The sequence below is a fragment of the Scyliorhinus canicula genome, chromosome 5, assembly GCF_902713615.1.
Source record: "Scyliorhinus canicula chromosome 5, sScyCan1.1, whole genome shotgun sequence".
NCBI classification, from domain to species: domain Eukaryota; kingdom Metazoa; phylum Chordata; class Chondrichthyes; order Carcharhiniformes; family Scyliorhinidae; genus Scyliorhinus; species Scyliorhinus canicula.
In genome coordinates, this window is record NC_052150.1 from 181527 (window position 1) to 204327 (window position 22801).

The 22801-nt window shown below is 48.0% G+C and overlaps 1 protein-coding gene across 3 annotated transcripts in view; it reads left to right on the forward strand.

Annotated features, from left to right (window-relative positions):
* Positions 1-15687, forward strand: part of LOC119965739 (brain acid soluble protein 1-like) — a 153390-nt gene extending 137703 nt beyond the window's left edge. For all 3 annotated transcript variants that reach the window (XM_038796504.1, XM_038796502.1, XM_038796503.1), the window contains exon 2: positions 14279-15687. In XM_038796504.1, coding sequence (XP_038652432.1) covers positions 14289-15011 — 723 coding nt within the window. In that variant the 5' untranslated portion in view covers positions 14279-14288 and the 3' untranslated portion in view covers positions 15012-15687. The remainder of the gene's footprint in view (positions 1-14278) is intronic.
* The last annotated feature ends 7114 nt before the right edge of the window (positions 15688-22801 follow it).

Here is a 22801-nt window from a genome sequence, read left to right on the forward strand (position 1 = left end):
CTGTGCGAGTCCCTTCAGTTAGGGGGCCTCTTTGAGGGGTCTAAGAGGGGGATCCTTCAGCTAGGGGTCCCAGAAAGGAGTCTCCTTATTAAAGGGGTTCCTGGGAGGGGCTGTAATAGGAGGGCTGGTAGAGTAGAGGTGGGCAGGTAGTGCATGGTGGGGGGGGGGGGGGGGTGGCCTCGGATGGACTTTGGGGACAACTCCCTCAAGAGTTGCGTCCTTAGCCGACCTCCACCACGCCAGAGCCACGCTGGTAATTATTGAAAGTGACCCGTGCCCATGGCCGGGTGACTGGAGAATCATCGGAGATTAGGCTGCCGGCCCCACCAAATGGATGTAAATGAATCATTAAGACACATTTTCATTCATTTACACGTCCCGCTGGCACCTTGAGCCGGGGGTCGGAGCATCGCCTACGGGCGCCGATCCTGATTTCGCCCCGTCCCAATGGGGAAAGGGCTTTGGGCAACGCGGGATGGAGAATCCAGCCCAGTATTTCCTGAATAAAGCTCATGGACTGAATTCTCCGCCGGGGAGAATGCGTGGCTCGAGAGGTGGTGCAAGAGGGAGGGATTCAAATTCCTGGGGCATTGGGACCGGTTCTGGGGGAGGTGGGACCAATAAAAACCGGACGGTCTGCACCTGGGCAGGACTGGAACCGATGTCTGAGGGGGGGGGGGGTGTTTGCCAGAGCTGTTGGGGAGGGTTTAAACTAATGTGGCAGGGGGATGGGAACCGATGCAGGAAGTTGGAAGGTAGTAAAACAGGGACAGAAGCAAAAGGAAATAAGGGGGAAAGTGCAAGACAGAGAAGACATAGTCAAAAATCAAAAAGGGCGACAGTACAAGGTACAGTGACTGAGGGGAGCTCAGTGAATAGGCCCAGTAATACTAAAAGGAGTAAAACTGGAGATGTTAAGATTCAAAACAGAGGTAAAAAAACCAACATAAGTGTACTTTACCTGAATGCTCGTATTATTCGGAATAAAGTAAATGAGTTGATGGCGCAAATCATCGTGAATGGCTATGATTTAGTGGCCATTACTGAAACATGGTTAAAGGATGGTCACGACTGGGAGTTAAATATCCGAGGGTATCAAACTATTCGGAAGGACAGAGTGGATGGTAAGGGAGGTGGTGCAGCTCTGTTATTTAAGGATGACATCCGGGCAATAGTTAGGGATGATATCGGTGCTATGGAGGATAAGGTTCAATCCATTTGGGTGGAAATCAGGAATAGTAAGGCGAAAAAGTCACTGATAGGAGTAGTCTATCGGCCACCAAATAGTAACGTTATGGTGGGGCAGGCAATAAGCAAAGAGTTAACTGATGCATGTAGAAATGGTACAGCAGTTATCATGGGGGATTTTAATCTACATGTCGATTGGTTTAACCAGGTCGGTCAAAGCAACCTTGAGGAGGAGTTTATAGAATGTATCCGCGATAGTTTCCTAGAACAGTATGTAATGGAACCTACGAGGGAATTAGCGGTCCTAGATCTTGTCTTGTGTAATGAAACAGGATTGATTCATGATCTCATAGTTAGGGATCCTCTCGGAAGGAGCGATCACAATATGGTGGAATTTAAAAAACAGATGGAGGGTGAGAAGGTAAAATCAAATACTAGTGTTTTGTGTTTAAACAAAAGATATTACAATGGGATGAGAGAAGAACTAGCTAAGGTAGACTGGGAGCAAAGACTTTATGGTGGAACAGTTGAGGAACAGTGGAGAACCTTCCAAGCGATTTTTCACAGTGCTCAGCAAAGATTTATACCCACAAAAAGGAAGGACGGTAGAAAGAGGGAAAATCGACCGTGGATATCTCAGGAAATAAGGGAGAGTATCAAATTGAAGGAAAAAGCATATAAAGTGGCAAAGATTGGTGGGAGACTAGAGGACTGGGAAATATTTAAGGGGCAACAGAAAGCTACTAAAAAAGCTATAAAGAAGAGTAAGATAGAGTATGAATATATAAAGCAAAAAAGAGTGGCTAAGGTAAATATTGGTCCTTTAGAGGATGAGAAGGGAGTTTTAATAATGGGAGATGAGGAAATGGCTGAGGAACTGAACAGGTTTTTTGGGTCGGTCTTCACAGTGGAAGAAACAAAGAACATGCCAGTGACTGATAGAAATGAGGTTATGACAGGTGATGACCTAGAACATAGAACATAGAACAGTACAGCACAGAACAGGCCCTTCAGCCCTCAATGTTGTGCCGAACAATGATCACCCTACTCAAACCGACGTAACCCGTAGACCCATAACCCAACAATCCCCCCATTAACCTTACACTACGGGCAATTTAGCATGGCCAATCCACCTAACCCGCACATCTTTGGACTGTGGGAGGAAACCGGAGCACCCGGAGGAAACCCACGCACACACGGGGAGGACGTGCAGACTCCACACAGACAGTGACCCAGCCGGGAATCGAACCTGGGACCCTGGAGCTGTGAAGCATTGATGCTAACCACCATGCTACCGTGAGGCCTTTAATCCTTGAGAGGATTGTTATCACTAAGGAGGTAGTGATGGGCAAGCTAATGGGGCTAAAGGTAGACAAGTCTCCTGGCCCTGATGGAATGCATCCCAGAGTGCTAAAAGAGATGGCTAGGGAAATTGCAGATGCACTAGTGATGATTTACCAAAATTCACTAGACTCTGGGGTGGTCCCGGTGGATTGGAAATTAGCAAACGTGACGCCACTGTTTAAAAAAGGAGGTAGGCAGAGAGCAGGAAATTATAGGCCAGTGAGCTTAACGTCGGCAGTAGGGAAGATGCTGGAATCTATCATCAAGGAAGAAATTGCGAGGCATCTGGATAGAAATTGTCCCATTGGGCAGACGCAGCATGGGTTCATAAAGGGCAGGTCGTGCCTAACTAACTTAGTGGAATTTTTTGAGGACATTACCAGTGCAGTAGATAACGGGGAGCCAATGGATGTGGTATATCTGGATTTCCAGAAAGTCTTTGACAAGGTGCCACACAAAAGGCTGCTGCATAAGATAAAGATGCATGGCATTAAGGGTAAAGTAGTAGCATGGATAGAGGATTGGTTAATTAATAGAAAGCAAAGCATGGGGATTAATGGGTGCTTCTCTGGTTGACGATCAATAGCTAGTGGTGTCCCTCAGGGATCCGTGTTGGGCCCACAATTGTTCACAATCTACATAGATGATTTAGAGTTGGGGACCAAGGGCAATGTGTCCAAGTTTGCAGATGACACTAAGATGAGTGGTAAAGCGAAAAGTGCAGAGGATACTGGAAGTCTGCAGAGGGATTTGGATAGGTTAAGTGAATGGGCTAGGGTCTGGCAAATGGAATACAATGTTGACAAATGTGAGGTTATCCATTTTGGCAGGAATAACGACAAGCGGGATTATTATTTAAACAATAAAATATTAAAGCATGCTGCTGTGCAGGGAGACCTGGGTGTGCTAGTGCATGAGTCACAGAAAGTTGATTTACAGGTGCAACAGGTGATTAAGAAGGCAAATGGAATTTTGTCCTTCATTGCTAGAGGGATGGAGTTTAAGACTAGGGAGGTTATGCTGCAATTGTATAAGGTGTTAGTGAGGCCACACCTGGAGTATTGTGTTCACTTTTGGTCTCCTTACTTGAGAAAGGACGTACTGGCACTGGAGGGTGTGCAGAGGAGATTCACTAGGTTAATCCCAGAGCTGAAGGGGTTGGATTACGAGGAGAGGTTGAGTAGACTGGGACTGTACTCGTTGGAATTGAGAAGCATGAGGGGGGATCTTGTAGAAACATTTAAAATTATGAAGGGAATAGATAGGATAGATGCGGGCAGGTTGTTTCCACTGGCGGGTGAAAGCAGAACTAGGGGGCATAGCCTCAAAATAAGGGGAAGTAGATTTAGGACTGAGTTTAGGAGAAACTTCTTCACCCAAAGGGTTGTGAATCTATGGAATTCCTTGCCCAGTGAAGCAGTTGAGACTCCTTCATTAAATGTTTTTAAGGTAAAGATAGATAGTTTTTTGAAGAAAAAGGGATTAAGGGTTATGGTGTTCGGGCGGGAAAGTGGAGCTGAGTCCACAAAAGGTCAGCCATGATCTAATTGAATGGCGGAGCAGGCTCGAGGGGCCAGATGGCCTACTCCTGCTCCTAGTTCTTATGTTCTTATTAAGACAGGTTTCCCCATCGTACATGGGTCAATGAGCAGGGGGCATAGATTAAAGTTCAGGGGCAAAAGACTCAGAGGGGATGTGAGGAAAACATTTTCACCCAGAGGAGGTGGCAATCTGGAACTCGCTGTCTGAGAGGGCGGGAGAGTCAGCAACATAGAACATAGAACAGAACAGCACAGTACAGGCCCTTCGGCCCACAATGTTGTGCCGACCATTTATCCTAATCTAAGATCCTAATCTAACCTTCACCCCTTCAATTTACTGCTGTCCATGTGCCTGTACAAGAGTCGCTTAAATGTCCCTAATGACTCTGTCTCCACCACCTCTGCTGGCAGTGCATTCCACACACCCACCACTCTGTGTAAAGAACCTATCTCTGACATCTCCCCTATTTCTTCCTCCAGTCACCTTAAAATTATGTTCCATCGTGACAGCCATTTCCACCCTGGGGAAATGTCTCTGGCTATCCACTCTATCCATGCCTCTCATCACCTTGTGCAGCTCCATCAGTTCCCTCTCTTCCTTCTTCACTCCAGTGAGAAAAGCCCTAGCTCCCTCAATGTTTCTTCATAATCATGCCCTCCAATCCAGGCAGCATCCTGGTAAATCTCCTCTCCAAAGCATCCACATCCTTCCTATAATGAGGCCACCAGATATTGACACAATGGCCGGGACTCTCCGAAAATGGGGTTATGTCCCACGCCTGCGGAAATTGGCCGGGAATCACTCCAGCCTTTTTTCAAAAAGTCTGGAATGATTCTCTGGTTTTAAGAGGGATAGCAGGGCCCCGGCATGTGGCTCGCAGCTGTTGCTGCCAATACGGGATCCTGCACATCCGGCCGTTTTCGTGCTGGCCCCCCCCCCCCCCCCCCATGGGGAGCCAGACAGCGGGCCAGCGCGGAAGAAGATGGGCCCCCCTGGATCACGTGCACCCGCCAATTGGTAGCCCCTGATTGTGGACCTGGCCGTCATGCAGGCCCCCCCCCCCCCCCCGGAGTCTGATCCCCCCCGCCCCCTCCACCAGGACGGCTAGCGCGGCCGCGAGTCCGAGCTCCCGCCAGGTGGAACGAGGCTGGATCTGTGCCGACGGGAATTCGGCTGGTCGATCGCGGAGAATCACCGTGGGAGCCTCTTTCAACAGCCCCCGACCGGCGCCACGTCGCGTGGATGGCGGCGATTCTCCGGTCTGCGGAGAATCACGTCCCGCCGGCGGAGGTCTGAGCCCTCATTCACCGCCCCCGCACCGAGCTGTGAGAAACCAATATTCCAAGTGTGGTCTAACCAAGGTTTGATAAAGCTGCAGCAAAACCTCACGGCCCTTAAACTCAATCCCCCTGTTAGTGAAAGCCAACACACCATACACCTTCTTAACAACCCTATTGATGGAACCATCAATTCTACGGACACGTGCTTGTAGGATTAGAATAGCAGTTTTAATATACTTACAACAGAGCCAGCCTGTTAGCCGTTGAACTTTCGGTGAACTGGCTGGCTGACTCTGTAGCACGGATCTTTATACAGCAGCTCCAGGGGGAGGAATTCTGGGCGGAGCCAAGGAGGGAGCCCAGTACAAACTCTCGAGTACTCCCAGAGCTACTCCCTCTGGTGGTCAGGTAGTGCAACTGCACTTACAATATTGATACATATATATACTTGGAACAGAGTGACATTGGTAACTATAATACCGTATGAATCTCATTCACTACACCTGTCAACCTGGGTGGCAACTTTGAGGGATCTATGTACGTGGACCCCAAGATCCCTCTGTTCCTCCACACTTCCAAGAATCCTGCCTTTAACCCTGTATTCAGCATTCACATTCGACATTCCAAAATGAATCACTTCCCGTTTATCTAGGTTGAACTCCATCTGCCACTTTGGGCAGCACGGTAGCATAGTGATTAGCACAATTGCTTCACAGCTCCAGGGTCCTAGGTTCGATTCCTGCCTTGGGTCACTGTCTGTGCAGAGTCTATACGTTCTCCCCTTGTCTGCATGGGTTTCCTCCGGGTGCTCCGGTTTCCTCCCACAGTCCAAAGATGTGTGGGTTAGGTGGAATGGCCATGCTAAATTGCCCTTAGTGTCCAAAATTGCCCTTTGTGTTGGGTGGGGTTACTGGGTTATGGGGATAGGGTGGGGGGTGTGGGCTTGGGTAGGGTGCTCTTTCCAAGAGCCAGTGCAAACTTGATGGGCCGATTGGCCTCCTTCTGCACTGTAAATTCTATGATTCTCAGCCCAGTCCTGCATCCTGTCAATGGCCTGTTGCAAACTGCAACGGCCCTCGACACTATCTACAACTCCCCCAATCTTCGTGCCATCGACAAACTTACTAACCCACCCTTCCACTTCCTCATCCAAGTCATTTATAAAAACCACAAAGAGCAGAGGCCCCAGAACAGACCCCTGCAGGTCACCACTGGTCACCGACCTCCAGGCGAAATTCTTTCCATCCACTACCACTCGCTGTCTTCTTTCGGCCAGCCAATTCTGTATCCAGGCAGCCAAATTTCCCTATATCTCATGCCACCTGACTTTCTGAATGAGCCTACCATGGGAACCTTATCAAATGCTTCACTAAAATCCAAATACACCACATCCACTGCCCGACCTTCATCAATGTGTCTCGTCACATTCTGAAATAATTCAATGAGGCTTGTGAGGCATGACCTGCCCCTCACAAAGCCATGCTGACTGTCTTTAATCAAATTTTGTTTTTCTAAATAATCATAAATCCTATCTCTCAGAATCCTATAGTATTCTGCTTACTAGATGTAAGACTGACTGGTCTGTAATTCCCAGCGATTTCCCTATTCCCTCAAAATATTGAAGAAATATTTAGATTACGGGTCTCGTGCTGGAAAATGGGATTAGGGGAGATAGGTGCTGGATGGCCGACACAGACACGATGGGCGAAGGGTCTCTTTCTGTGCTGTGAAACTCACTCTATGACTATGATAATGACCGTCTCAGAATAAGGAGTAGATCATTTAGGATTGAGATAAGGAAGAATGTCTTCACTTAGAGGCTGGTGAATCTTTGGAATTCTTTGTCCCAGAAGGCAGTGGGACTCAGTGGCTGGGATTCTCCAATCCCGCGGCCAAGTTCCGATGCCGGTGTGAAAAGCGGCGCAAGCGCCTCTGGCGTCAACGGGCCTCAAGTGTCAGGTATTCACCCCTTCCGAGGGGGCTAGTCGGGCGCCGGAGTGGTGACTACTGCTCCGGCGCCCCAAATCCAGCGCGCCACGGTCAGCGTGAGTCCGCCAGCGCGAGTCCGCCACGGTCAGTGCGAGTCCGCCACGGTCAGCGTGAGTCTGCCACGGTCAGCGTGGGTCCGCCAGCGCGAGTCCGCCACGGTCAGCGCGAGTCTGCCACGGTCAGCGCGAGTCCGCCACGGTCAGCGCGAGTCCGCCAGCGCGAGTCCGCCACGGTCAGCGCGAGTCTGCCACGGTCAGCGCGAGTCCGCCACGGTCAGTGCGAGTCCGCCACGGTCAGTGCGAGTCCGCCACGGTCAGCGTGAGTCCGCCACGGTCAGCGTGAGTCCGCCACGGTCAGCGCGAGTCTGCCACGGTCAGTGCGAGTCCGCCACGGTCAGCGTGAGTCCGCCAGCGCGAGTCCGCCATGGTCAGCGCGAGTCCGCCACGGTCAGCGCGAGTCCGCCACGGCCAGCGCGAGTCCGCCATGGTCAGCGCGAGTCCACCACGGTCAGCGTGAGTCCGCCACGGTCAGCGTGAGTCCGCCACGGTCAGCGCGAGTCCGCCATGGTCAGCGCGAGTCCGCCACGGTCAGCGCGAGTCCGCCACGGTCAGCGCGAGTCCGCCAGCGCGAGTCCGCCACGGTCAGCGCGAGTCCGCCAGCGCGAGTCTGCCACGGCCAGCGCGAGTCCGCCACGGTCAGCGCGAGTCTGCCAGCGCGAGTCCATGCATGTACATGGGTTCCCGTCTCCGCGGCAGTCCCCGGGCAATATAACGGAGTCCTACAGGGGCCCGGCGCGGAGGAACATAGGCCCACATGGAACCAGCCCACCCATCGATCCGTAAGCCCCTATCGCAGGCCAGGCCACCGTGGGGGTCCTCCCCCGGAGTCGGGACATCCCCCACCTGGACGGCCCTCGTGGCCAGATCTCAGAGGTCCCGCTGGGTAGGACCATACATAATGTACGCCGGCGGGACTGGGCCCATCGAGGTGCAGCGAATCGGCCGGTGGGGGGGGGGGGGGGGGGGGGTCACTTTCAACAGCCCCCAACTGGCGTGGCAGCGTCGGAGCGGCATGGTGCGATTCTCGCGCCCCACCGGTGATTCTCCAACCCGGCGCAGGGGCGGAGAATCCCGGGCAGTATGTTCAAGACTGAGATTGATAAATATCTACAAATTAAAATCATTAAGGGATTCGGGATAATGCAGGAAAATGAGCTCTGAGCTGATTGGATGACAGAGCACAGGCTCAAAGGGCTGATGTCCTATTATGTTCTTATGTAGAAGCTGGAAAGAATGGCTGTGGGAATCCTGTTAAATCCAACAGCGCTTAACATCATTAATATGCTTATTTTACATTTCTGCCAGGCAGCCGAACAAATGGAAAGCTGGTCGGCAAGAAATCCTAGATTTTGGAAAGCAGCCAGCAGTCCTTGGAGACAGAAGACAGATTCGGGGGGAAGAGAAAAGGTTGCAATCAGGAGGGGTTGAGACACTGAAAAGGACATAGGCCACAATCTGTGGCAGGAGTTTTTTTGAGAATCCAGAGGGAGCATTTCTGTAGTTCCTGGCTGACATAGAGTGCTGATAGAGGCAGCTAATGTGTGTTGAGCTGATACCTCTGAATCTCTTTCACTCCTGATCCTGGGACCTGCTCGGTGCAGCTACAATTTACACTGAGATCCAGATTTAATCTCAGGCCCACCTCTCCACAGAGGGACATTCTCCGTAGCGGAGGACTCGGGTGGTGGGGGTGGCTCCCTCCGGGGGTGGGGGGGGGGGGGGGGGCTGGTTCAAAAGCACTTGGTGTCTGATTGAGGGATTTAGCATCAGAGAGGGGGAGACACTGTACACCAACCCACTGCTCATTGTGCCGATTCACCCTCGTGAATCCCGCCCCCGCCGTCCACCGAATTCTCTGGAGATTCGACGGGGGCGGGAATCGCGCCGGTCGACAGCCACTCACGGCGCCCCCCCCCCCCCCCGGCGATTCTCCGGCCCGCGATGGGCGGAAGTCCCGCTGGTGTTTTGACAGTCCTGCTGGCATAGATCAGACTAGGCCCCTTACCGGCGGGACCTGGTGGCGCGGGCAGGCTTCGGGGTCCTGGGGGGCGGCGCGGGCGATCTGGCTCCAGGGGGTACCCCCACGGTGGCCTGGCCCGCGATTGGGGCCCATTGATCTGCGGGCGGGCCTGTGCCGTGGGGGCACTCTTTTCCTACGTGTCGGCTGTGTCAGCCTCCGTGATGTCCGACGCGTAGGTGAACACCCCCCCACCGCGGATGCGCGGGGATGACATCAGCAGCCGATGATGCTCCCGCGCATGCGTGACTCTCGCCGGCTGGCGGAGTCCCTTCGGCCCCGGCTGGCGTGGCGCCAAAGGCCTTCCACACCGGCCGGCGGAGCACAAACCACTCCCGCGCCGGCTTAGCCCCTGAAGGTGCGGAGGATTCCGCACCTTTGGGGTGGGCCGATGCTGAAGTGGTTCGCGCCACTCCATCCTGCCGGGACCCCCCCCACCGGGTACAGGAGAATCCCGCCCTCTATTTCCACAGCAAGCAGGTCCCATGGGTTTTTCTTTGGGTATATTGAGTGGGAGATCACATCCCCTTCTCCAAACTACTCTATTTTACCTTCTATTAAAGGAGGCAGTTTAAAATATAACCAATTTACTAAGTCCATCATTCAAAACAGCTTGTGCAGTGGATTGAGGTCATGTTCCAAGTTCTTCCATTGTTAAACTCCAGCGAATCTCTCCCACCCCTCGTGGTTAGTTTGGTGGGGGAGGTCATTGAGCAAGTAATCAGCTGAATAGAAACTTATCGCAGTGGCCTATAGATCAGGGAAACAGATATTAGTAAAATATTACAAACTGGCAAAGTCATAAAATGTAATTTTTTGCAAATTTTTGAAATATTTAATGGCTAATAAAATGTAAAGTGGATATTTTGAGGGTGTGAGAGGTTTTCAGCACTGCAATTGTCTATATTTTATCTAGAGTTCTGCCCACCATGCGTCCATGTGACCCACGGTTAAGAGTTGGCTTTAGGTAAAGTCCAGCTGGAAGGCAAGGTGTAATTTGGACTGAGTTACACAGATATAACCAAGTTCCCACCTAAAGTCATGCATTTCTGTTCTTATTTTTGGATAATTACTTCTTTTATATTGTTATGTTTAATTGAGGAGAAAGAAGAGTTGGCCAAAGAGTAGGATTTTCTTCACAATATAGATTGAGGAGGTGGAATTTCAGTAGGTGGGTGTAATCACCACTTAACATGCTCCCATCCCCGCATTCCATCATTAATGTCAATAAAGTGATTGAGAGCGATTTGGCTTGAAAATATGACAAAATGATCAGAGGAGGAAGTAAAACTTTGTGGAAATGAAATGCACGTAGACTTTGTAGACTCCCCTTGTTCAAGAAGGGGAGTAGAGACAACTCCTGTAACTATAGACCAGTGAGCCTTACTTCTGTTGTGGGAAAAGTCTTGGAAAGGTTTATAAGAGATAGGATGTATAATCATCTATAAAGGAATAATTTGATTAGGGATAGTCAACACGGTTTTGTGAAGGGTAGGTCATGCCTCACAAACCTTATTGAGTTCTTTGAGAAGGTGACCAAATAGGTGGATGAGGGTAAAGCAGTTGATTTGATGTATATGGATTTCAGTAAAGCGTTTGATAAGGTTCCCCATGGTAGGCTATTGTAGAAAATACAGAGGCATGGGATTCAGGGTGATTTAGCAGTTTGGATCAGCAATTGGCTAGCTGTAAGAAGACAGAGGGTGGTGGTTGATGGGAAATGTTCAGCCTGGAGTTCAGTTACTAGTGGTGTACCACAAGGATCTGTTTTGGAGCCACTGCTATTTGTTATTTTTATAAATGACCTGGAGTAGGGTGTAGAAGGATGGGTGAGTAAATTTGCAGATGACACTAAAGTCGGTGGAGTTGTGTACAGTGCGTAAGGATGTTGCAGGTTACAGAGGGACATAGATAAGCTGCAGAGCTGGGCTGAGAAGTGGAAAATGGAGTTTAATGCAGAAAAGTATGAGGTGATTCATTTTGGAAGGAGAAACAGGAATACAGAGTACTGGGCTAATGGTAGGATTCTTGCTAGTGTGGATGAGCAGAGAGATCTCGGTGTCCATGTAACATAGATCCCTGAAAGTTGCCACCCAGGTTGATAGGGTTGTTAAGAAGGCATACGGTGTGTTAGCTTTTATTGGAAGAGGGATTGAGTTTCGGAGCCATGAGGTCATGTTGTAGCTGTACAAAACCAAATGTGGCCGCATTTGGAGTATTGCGTGCAGTTCTGGTCACCGCATTATAGGAAGGATGTGGAAGCATTGGAAAGGGTACAGAGGAGATTTCCCAGGATGTTGACTGGTATGGAGGGAAGATCTTATGAGAAAAGGCTGAGGGATTTGAGGCTGTTTTCATTAGAGAGAAGAAGGTTAAGAGGTGACTTAATTGAGGCATGATCAGAGGGTTAGATAGGGTAGACAGTGAGAGCCTTTTTCCTCGGATGGTGATGGCTAGCACGAGGGGAGATAGCTTTAAATTGAGGGGAGATAGATACAGGACAGATGTCAGAGGTAGGTTCTTTACATAGAATGCCCTGCCTGCAACAGTAGTGGACTCGCCAACACTAAGGGCATTCAAATGGTCATTGGATAGACATATGGATGTTAATTGAATAGTGTAGATGGGCTTTAGAGGTGTTTCACAGGTCGGTGTAACATCGAGGGCCGAAGGGCCTGTACTGCGCTATAATGTTCTATGTTCTATGTTCTTACATCACTTCATATTTTATTCAGTGTCATTTGTACACGTAAACCTAATCCGATGAAAGCTTTTGAAATTTGCTTTCTATCTTTTTATTCAATTAATTTAGAAAGTAAATCAGGGCAAACTGCTTGAAACTAAATAAAAATATTATGGGTGAGGGAATTTCTGCACAACCCGCCATGCGTGTAGTAGCAGCAGAGGTGCGCCCTCCCCCCCCCCCCCCCAACACCCCCCACACCCCCACACCCCCATTGACCAATTGCAGAATCTTCTTGACCCGCCATTGTCAATGGGTTCCCCATTAAATGCACCCGTTTCTGCTGGGAATCCTGCAACGGGGGCGGGGGGATGGGGGGTGGTGGGGGGGGGGGGGGGGGGTGGCACCAGCGGTGGCTCTGGCAGATCCCACTGGCATGAATGGCCACAACATTCTGGCCCATGTTTCTGCTGCTGAGTAAATAGTAAATACAGAAATACAGACTGAGACAGCATAATACTCATTCAGCAGAGTCACTGGTCAAGGAATAACCATCATGACCAGCTCAGCTTTGTGGGAGATAATGAAGGCATCAGAATGCAGAGCAGATTGTTCAGAACATTTTATTCATGTTTTTGTGAAATGTCCTTTTTTTGGGGTGGGGGGGGAGGGGGGGGGGGGGTGGGGGGGGGGGGGGGGGGTGGCGGGGGGGTAATTCCCTTATCTTGGATATTAAAATTTCAGTTACATAGGAAAAGATGATGGATTTAATTTTTGAAAACTTTATTCATGGGGTGTGGGTGTCACTGGCTGGGCCAATATTTATTGAACTGAGTGGCTTGCTCGGCCATTTCAGACCCAACCACGTTGCTGTGGATCTGGAGTCACCTGTAAGCCAGAACAGGTAAGGCCACAAAGAACATTTTTAAATGGTGAATAATTAAAAAATCCTTGGTGGTCCAATTTGATTGTGTAATTACATAATCTGAAAAGTTAATGCCAGGAAGTAAGGTTTTGTAGATCAGATGAAAATAAGGTTTGAAGATCTGAAGGCTTTGTGTTTTCAAGAGTTGTGCTTCGATTTTGAGTCTGGTGTCTGGAGAACTTTCTGGATTCAGGGAGGGATTCTGAAATTCACGTTCTATTAGTAAATGCCTGCACCATCCGCAGGACATCTGAATAACACTAGACAGAGAAACTAAAACCTGTCCAAAAGAGGCAGACATCTGTTTCCCCACCTTCTCTCCTCGCAACCACCCCCCCCCCCCCCCCCCCAGTCATCAACATTGGGCAAATACAATAGTTAGCACTGTTGCTTCACAGCGCCAGGGTCCCAGGTTTGATTCCAGCCTTGGGTCACTGTCTGTGCGGAGCCTGCACGTTTTTACCGTGTCTGTGTGGGTTTCCTCCGGGTGCTCCGGTTTCCTCCCACAGTCCAAAGATGTGCAGGTTAGGTGGACTGGCCATGATAAGTTGCCCCTAGGTGGGGTTACAGGGATAGGGTGGGGGATTGGGCCTTTCTGCAGGTTGGTACAGACTCGATAGGTCGAATGCCCTCCTGCCCTGTAGGCATTCTATGATTCTATGATTCTATCAGTTAAAGGGACGCCAGAGTCTCCTTTGTAAGGGGCCACTTTGAGAATTGAAAAGAAAGTAAAAATACTGCTAGATTTTCTCGTGACCAGACCACCTGACCTTGGAAAACTCCTGTTGTCCTGACAAGACATCCATCCACTCACCTTGCACTGGATATTAGGGAAGGGTAAGGATGTAGAAGCTCATGACTTACAGAATCCTTATCCCTGATCACACCTTCCTAATGGTGAGGGCTATGTTGGGTATAGGTGGAGGCCATTGCAAATTCCTGTGCTCAAAACAATGGCTTTCCATATCCTGCCCATCCAATTGCTATGGGGATTCAAAGCAGCCTGTTGTCTTCAGGGGAGCATTGTCAGAGAATGGGGGAAGATGCAGACCAGAAAATGTTGGCATTATTCTAATCCCATTTTAAACCCTGTGTTTTTTCCTTTATATTTCCATCATTAATTTATATTGGAAACTGGCGGGATTAACTTGTCCTCTTGGATTCTACTTATAATCAAGATCATTGCAATTTAAAGTTTATTGATATGAAACTGACTGTCAAGTTAGTTTTACTGTATTTTTTTTTTTGCAGAGTGTATAAAATGGGAAACACTCTGTTCAGGAAGAAGAAGAATTTTAAAATTCCGAGTGACAAAGAGGCGGATAAACTGGCTGAAGGAACAGCAGCAGATGATGGAGAAACAAATAAGGAAAAGGAAGGAGAGGCTAAAAGCACTGAAGAGGGCACAGAAGGAAACACCACATCGGTCAAAGATAGTTCGGCTGCCAACAGCACGATTGAGGCTAAGGAAGAGGATAAAGAAACAGTGAAAAAAGAGGAAACTCAAAAGGCTGAGGCTGAAAATCCGCCAGCTTCAGAGTCTCAGTCCATGGAACCGACTGCAGAAAAGCCGTCAGAACCACCCAAGGCTGCTCCTGTTCCGGGCTGTGCAGACAGTGAGCTTCCAGCAGTGCCTGAGTCCAGTACTGAAGTGACGTCCACTCAGTCTTCTGAAACAGCAACATCTGTTCCTGAAAGCAAAACAGAAGAGAAATGCTCTAGTGAGATTGAAGTGGAGGCCAAACAGACTGAGGTCTCACCTACTCTTGTGGCCCAAGAGGAAAGTAAAAAAGCAGAGTCCCAGAATTTGGACTCTGCCACAAGCACCACTGATGCCGTTTCTTCCAAGGAGACACCAGCAGCCGAAGCACCTAACTCTACTCCAGCTGCCCCTGTAGCCTCAGACAGTGCTGCTCCAGCAGATGTCACAGCTGCAGAGGATTCTTCAGCCATTACTGATCAAACATTAGCTGTGCAAGAATAATGGATGTCCCATTCGACAACTATTCACAACCTGCATTGAATTCCTACTGTACTAACAAACTTGTTTCAACTTCTTTTACCAGAAAACTCCCAAACAGATGTCCCCCATGCTGAGAAATTCCATCAGGAAATTTAAAGCTTCATTTTGAAAAATTACTGGACTTAAATATTGATGTCTGAAAGTTTAGTGAATGGAAAGAAAACCTGCTCACCCAGCTGTAAGTGATGTACCTTCACTGATTCAAACAACACAAAGAATAATGGTTGTGATTCTTCTAAGTGATAGTTAGTGGGACTGTGCCAAACCAATCAGATATTCAGACAGCATCTTTTTTGTTTTCCAATTTTACATAGTGAGGTACTGCCAGCTGTCAGATAAAAATCACCATGTTCTCTTCCTCATGACACATCAGAAACACTTCAAACTAACATACACTTCTCATTGTATGTAACCTAGATTTCTCTTGATCAGTTAATGCATGTCCGTTGTTGGTGCACCTGTAGTTCTGTTTAACAATAAGTGACAAAGAGTCTGCATTCATTGCAATTCCAGCTTCTCTTCCATAATCCATCTCCACAACAAGTGTTGATAATGATGAGAATTGTAAAATGGATGCATTGAAATTATACGTGATTGTATTAATGGTGCAACAGTAATAAAAATCATGAAAAAAGAACCAGAGGTTTGAAATCATTTTGTCAGTCTCATATCTTTTTCAGTCCCCTGTTGCAGTTTTATAGTTTGGCTTTACTGAAAGAAAAAATAGCACGTCTCACCGTGAGAACAGAACAACAGCACAGTGGTTAGCACTGCTGCCTCACAACTCCAAGGGTCCCGGGTTGGCATGGTGGTACAGTGGTTAGCACTGCTACCTCATAGTGCTAGGGACCCGGTTCGACACGGTGGCACAGTGGTTAGTGCTGCTGCCTCACAGCTCCAGGGTCCCAGGTTCGATTCCCAGCTGGGTCACTGTCTGCGGAGTCTGCACGTTCTCCCCGTGTCTGCGTGGGTTTCCTCCGGGTGCTCCGGTTTCCTCCCACAGTCCAAAGATGTGTAGGTTAGGTGGATTGGCCATGATAAATTAGTGTCCAGAATTGTGCAGGTTAAGTGGGGTTACGGGGGGAAGGACAAGGAGTGGGCTCGGATAGGGTGCTCTTCCAGAGGGTCGGTGCAGATGTGATGGGCTGAATCGCTCCTTCTGCACTGTAGGGATTTTATGGATCTAATACAATTCAGTATTTCAGAGACTAACATTATCTCTTTACCTGTGTGTTGAAGCTTCTGAAATTATCTGTCAGTTTATTGAGAAATGCCACAACATTATGTGCATGATGCTTTTCACCATTTACTCTATTTATAACTTTACAAAATGAACTAAACGTAGAAAATCATCTGTGATTTAATGCACTGTAGCTATCTTATCATAATTGCATTTTCCTCCTCTCTTGCCACAGTGTATATCAGGTAATCACCCTCCATCCATTTCAAATTTAACTAAACCAAGCTGAATTTCCAAGTTCAGATAATGTTCTGAGGCTGTTTGTTACTGGCTGCGGATTGGCAGAGAAACATTCATTACTGCTGTTGGAATGAGAACAAATTCCAGTGTCAGCAGCAACAACAAATGTTCGCCACCCCTGCTGTTCCTTATCTCTGGCCGAAAATAAATGTACCTTCTCCCTTTCAGGCCCTTTGATTGGAAGGGGTTGGTGGCAGTTTGTCTGTGAGACACAGATCACAAATCCATCTCCAGACTCCCCAGCAAAACAATTCCATGGTCAGAAATGCATCACTCCAATCATATAATAATAATAATAATAATCGCTTATTGTCACGAGTCGGCTTCAAATGAAAAGCCCCTAGTCACCACATTCTGGAGCCTGTTCGGGGAGGCCGGTACGGGAATTGAACCCGTGCTGCTGGCCTTGTTCTGCATTACAAACCAGCTGTTTAGCCCACTGTGCTTCATAGATGTTAAATTCAAAAATCTGTGCACATTGAGGGTTGCCACAAGCAATGGAAAGTGACAGGTCTGACATTGCTCTGGGTAACATTGCAAATAATAATCTGCCTTTCCATTTTTGCTACAGAAGTGGATAACCTCACATTTATCCCCATTACACTGCATCTGCCATGCATGTACCCACTCACTCAGCCTGTCCAAATCCCACTGAAGCATCTCTGCATCCTCCTCACAGCTCACCCTCCCACCCAACTTTGTATCATCTGCAAATTTTGAGACAATATATTTAATTCCATCATCCAAATTAATAAAAATGTGAACAGTCAGGGTCCTAGCACAGGTCCCTGTGGTACCCCACGAGTCACTGCATGCCAATTGAAAGAAGGCCCATTTATTCCAACTCTTTGATTCCTGTCTGCTAACCAGCTTTCTATCCATCTCAAGACATTACCCGTAAACCCATGCTCTTTAATCTTGCATAGTAATCTGCTATGTGAGGCCTTGTCGAAAGCCTTCTGAAAGTCTAAATAAACCACATCCACTGGTTCTCCCTGGTCAACTCTACGAGTTACATCTTCAAAGAATACCAGTGGATTTATCAAGCATGATTGTGGAAAGCAACCACCAATGGATCGACTATTTCTCAAGTCACTTCTGTTCTGGGATGAAGATTATCAGATCCTGGAGATTTATCTGTCATCAATTCCATTAATTTCCTCAAAACCATTTCTTTACTAACACTAATTTCCTTCAGTTCCTCACTATAATGTGCTTTTCAGAACTTCTGGTACATTATTCATGTCTCCCTTTGTGAAGACAGAAGCAAAGAACAAATTTAGTTCCTCAGCCATTTCTTTGTTCCCAGTTATGAATTCCCCTGTTTCTGACTGTAAGGGGCCTACATTAGTTTTTATCAATCTTTTTCTCTCTACATACCTTTGGAAACCTTTACAGTCAGTTTTTATGTTCTCCGCTAGCATACTTTCAGATTGTATTTTCCCCGTATTCAATTTCTTGGTCCACCTTTGTTGAATTTTAAAGTATTCCCACTTCTCAGGCCTATTGCCTTTTCTTGCCAATTTGTATGACTTCTTTTAATTTAAGGGGAGGCATCGTGCCACAGTAGTTAGCACTGCTGCCTCACTTGTGTTTCTTAACTTGACCCAGACAGATTCTACATTGTCTGTGTTAATATCTTTCCTCAATTTTGGATCAGTATTTTATTTAGTCAACAATACATCTCCACCACCTTTTCCTTTGGGGCAGCACGGTAGCACAGTGGTCAGCAATGTTGCTTCACAGCGCCAGGGCCCCAGGTTCGATTCCCGCTTGGGTCACTGTCTGTGCGGAGACTGCATGTTCTCCCCGTGTCTGCGTGGATTCCCTCCGGGTGCATCGGTTTCCTCCCACAAGTCCCAAAAGACATGCTGTTAGGTGAATTGGACATTCTGAATTCTCCCTCTGTGTACCCGAACAGCCCCGGAGTGTTGCGACTTGGGGATTTTCACAGTAACTTCATTGCAGTGTTAATGTAAACCTACTTGTGACAATAAAGATTATTATTATTATTTCTGTATATTCTTCTTCAAAACTGAACAGCCTCAATGTTTAGTTCCTATCCTTGGTCACCTTGGAGCCATGCCTCCATGTCTTCCTTCTCAGAGGCTTCTGTATTCAACATGTGGGAGCCCTGGAAGAATGTTTTCCATAATGGTTTAGATACAAGGGAAGATTGGAGAAATTGGGCTTGTTCTCCTTGGAGCAGAGAAGATTAAGAGGCGGCCTTATTGAGGTGTTCAAAATTCTGAACAGTTTTGACAGGGTACAGAAGGATAGAACATAGAACATAGAACAGTACAGCACAGAACAGGCCCTTCGGCCCTCGATGTTGTGCCGAGCCATGATCACCCTACTCAAACCCACGTATCCACCCTATACCCGTAACCCAACAACCCCCCCCCCCTAACCTTACTTTTATTAGGACACTACGGGCAATTTAGCATGGCCAATCCACCTAACCCGCACATCTTTGGACTGTGAGAGGAAACCGGAGCACCCGGAGGAAACCCACGCACACAGGGGGAGGACGTGCAGACTCCACACAGACAGTGACCCAGCCGGGAATCGAACCTGGGATATTCTGTTTCCACTAGTTGGTAAGTCAGTGACTAGGGGTCACAATTTCAAGATGGTCAGCAAGCGAGCTTGGAGTGAGATGGGGAGAAACTTCTTTACTCAGAGAGTTGTTGGGGTTTGGAATGCGCTGCCTGGGAGAGTGGTGGAGGTGGATTCCACAGGAGGTTTCAAAAGAGAGCTGGATATATATTTGTAAGTGATGAATTTAGAGGGCTCGGGAATAGGGCTGGGGAATGGGACTAGTTAGGTTGCTGTACTGGGGCCCGTGCAGACAAAATGGGCCGATTGGCCTCCTCCTGTGCTGTAAATACGAAATAACAAACAAACCTTCTGGAAAATTACACATGCAGACAACACCCCAAATGGGAACCTGATGTGCTGATGCAATTGCCTGTGGGTGTTAATGGTTACATATTTTCTTCACCATGTCCATCTCCAGCTGGAAGTACATGGGATTCATCTCCAGCTTCATGAAAGAATGGCCACCAGCCAACTTGGCGTATGGGTCTGCGCCGCATGGCATGGGGTACCTGTGCAAACAGGAGGCCTTGTTGACAGTAATTTTATAGCCATGACACAAGTAGATGGCCTTGTCCAGCTTCAGCACTGGAACCACTGGTGCTGCCCATTCTGCGCATTGGGCAAATCATTCCCAAGTTATTCAGCTGGCTCAGCTCGTTGTTCACCTTTTGCAACAGGGCATATGGGACTGTGCAGGTCCTGAATTACTTGGATTGGGCATCCGGGTCAATGTAAACTTTAGCTGTGGCCCCTTTATCTTCCCTGGTCCTTTCTCAGGTATTTTCCCAGGACAATTCGCTGTACCTATTCTAAAGACCTGTTGCCAATCTTGGCAGAGTCTCTGTAAACAGTCACAGTCTGGGCCCCTGCATCACGACCATTGGCAGTCAAACTGATTGTTGTCCATGGTAACCGGGGTCATTGTTGTTCCTGTAATTTTTAATGGTTCTCTGGTATTCGCCGCCAGCCATTCCTTAGTATCCTTTAGGCCCGGTGCTGGACCCAAAATGAATTTTCAGAAATGTCTGGAATGAGACAACAGCCCGTGTATCTTTTAACATGTCTGAGGAATGGCCAGTCACTTGCAGGGTATCTTAATTGGGGCTACTTGAGATGCTGAAATGCAATTTAGTTCCATGGAATCTTCCTCATCGGGCTCATGGTAGTTGTCACCTGACCGTGGTAACATGTTCTCCATCAATCCTGGTTCCTCCGTCATCACGATTCCTGCGACCATAAGTGCAGCACCTTTGTGAATCTTCTCTTTGGCTCTCAGGGAAGATGTTCCATTGGGCTGTGGTGGTTCTTGGCCAATGGGTCTGATCACGACATTGCTCAGAACCTATTCACAGCGCCAGGGACAGGGGTTCGATTCCCGGCTGGATCACTGTCTGTGTGGAGTCTGCACGTTCTCCTCGTGTGTGCGTGGGTTTCCTCCGGGTGCTCCGGTTTCCTCCCACAGTCCAAAGATGTGCGGGTTAGGTGGATTGGCCATGCTAAATTGTCCCTTAGTGTCCAAAAAGGTTAGTTGGGGTTACTGGGTTACGGAGATAGGGTGGAGGTGTGGGCTTAAATAGGGTACTCTTTCCAAGGGCTGCTGCAGACCCAATGGGCCGAATGGCCTCCTTCTGCAGTGTAAATTCTGTGATTCTATCCTCTTAGATGCAGAGAGCAGTAACTATCCCCCTAATTATACTGTCCATACTACAAAATGCCTTTTTAACTCTCCATTTGAATGGTTCCCTGCATCATTGTGCAGTGGTCAGTTTGCTCATCCTCCCTGCAGTCTCTCCTTACTCCCACACAAGCTGTAAGAACTTTGAATCTTTTGGACAATTTCAAGGACTGAGACTCTTCTATTGCTACCTTCTGGATCTCAAGACCTGTCACATCCTCCTGTCATTGAGTATAGACCTGAAGTACCTGTCCTAAGGTGTGTGAATGCCTCCTGGAAAAACATTTCAAGGTCATTTCTCCCTCCTGATACATCAATGTGTCCAAAGCTCAGACTCTACCTTATCAACTCGGAGATAACGTTTCATGAAATGTAGCAGCTTGCTGCAGATGTGGGTCCCATGGATCACACTGGTAGCACAGAGCCATGGCTACATCACATCACCTGATGTGCCATCTTTATTGTGTTTTATTTGATTAATTGGAAATATTACTCAACTGTTATTTGTCGTTATCCTTCCACTACTAGCTTAAACCTATGCCCCCATTTAAAGGGATAAAATTTAGAAATCACCAAGTTTTAGCAAGGATCCACATCCATTTAGGGCAGCACGGTAGCACAAGTGATTAGCACGGGCTTCACAGCGCCAGGGTCCTAGATTCAATTCTCCGCTAGGTCACTGTGTGTGGAGTCTGCACATTCTCCCCGTGTCTTCGTTGGTTTACTCCCACAGTCCAAAGACGTGCAGGTTAGGTGGACTGGCCATGCTAAATTGCGCTTCGTGACCAAAAAGGTTAGGAGGGGTTATTGGGTTACGGGGATAGGGTGGAAGTGAGGGCTTAAGTGGGTTGGTGCAGACTCGATGGGCCGAATGGCCTCCTTATGCATTGTATGTTCTATGTTCATCCTAGGGGCTTTTCACAATAACTTCATTACAGTGTTAATGTAAGCTTACTTGTGGTAATAGAAAGGTTATTTATTTATTTATGTTTTCCAACTATCCTTTCCAAGAAGGCTTTCTCTCAGCTGTTTTAGCAAGCACTAACGTCTAGGTTTTCAAGCTCTCACTTCAGTATTCCTTTGTTTTGAATTGCCACGTGCATCTGAACTTCCGCAGAAAACCCAGATATGTCGTTCCCAACAGAAAATTATTGTTCCTAAAGGTCGGAAATAAGGACACCAAATTTTATGTTTGACTTTTCTTGAGTTAATTTCATCCAGTCTGCCTTTAACTTCAGTGAACAGTATCCCGTTCCACTTTGTTCCTCTTTGTTCTTTTCAGTTCAAACTTCTGGGAAACTTCCCTTCTTTTCTAATTTCCAGAACTAACTTTCCTTTAGCTTCTCTGGAGTTTGCTTTCGTGCCCATTACTCCATTGGATGGCATTCCTACTTCCAGAAGTGCTGAGAGAGCTGTTCACTCTTCTTCCTAGTTTCATCTGTTGTGAATTCAGCTAAAACTAAAAACACAGTCTGCGGGATTCTGCGTTGGCGGGATCTCCCACTTTGCCAGCACTGCACTCACGGCCACGGGTTTCCTGATGGCGTGGGGTGGCCACAATGGGAAACCCCATTGGCCAGCTGCCGGAATGGAGAATACTGCTGTCGGCAGGAGCCCCATATTGGCCTCTTACAAAAAACAAAGAACATTACTGCACGGAACAGGCCCTTCGGCCCCCCCCCCCAAGCCTGCCCCAATCCACATTCCTTATTTAGACCCAAGACTTATTGCAGGTTAGGTGCATTGGCCACGCTAAATTTCCCTTAGTGTCCAAAAAGGTTGGGTGGGGTTGCCGGGTTACGGGTATGAGGTAGAGGTATGGGCTTAAGTGGGGTGTCCTTTCCAAGGACTGGTGCAGACTCAATGGGCCGAATGACTTTCTTCTGCACTTCTAAATTCTATGACTCCTACGTCAGATTCCGTTTCATTGACTACAGCTCCGCCTTCAACACCATAATCCCAGCCAAGCTCATATCAAAGCTCCAAAACCTAGGA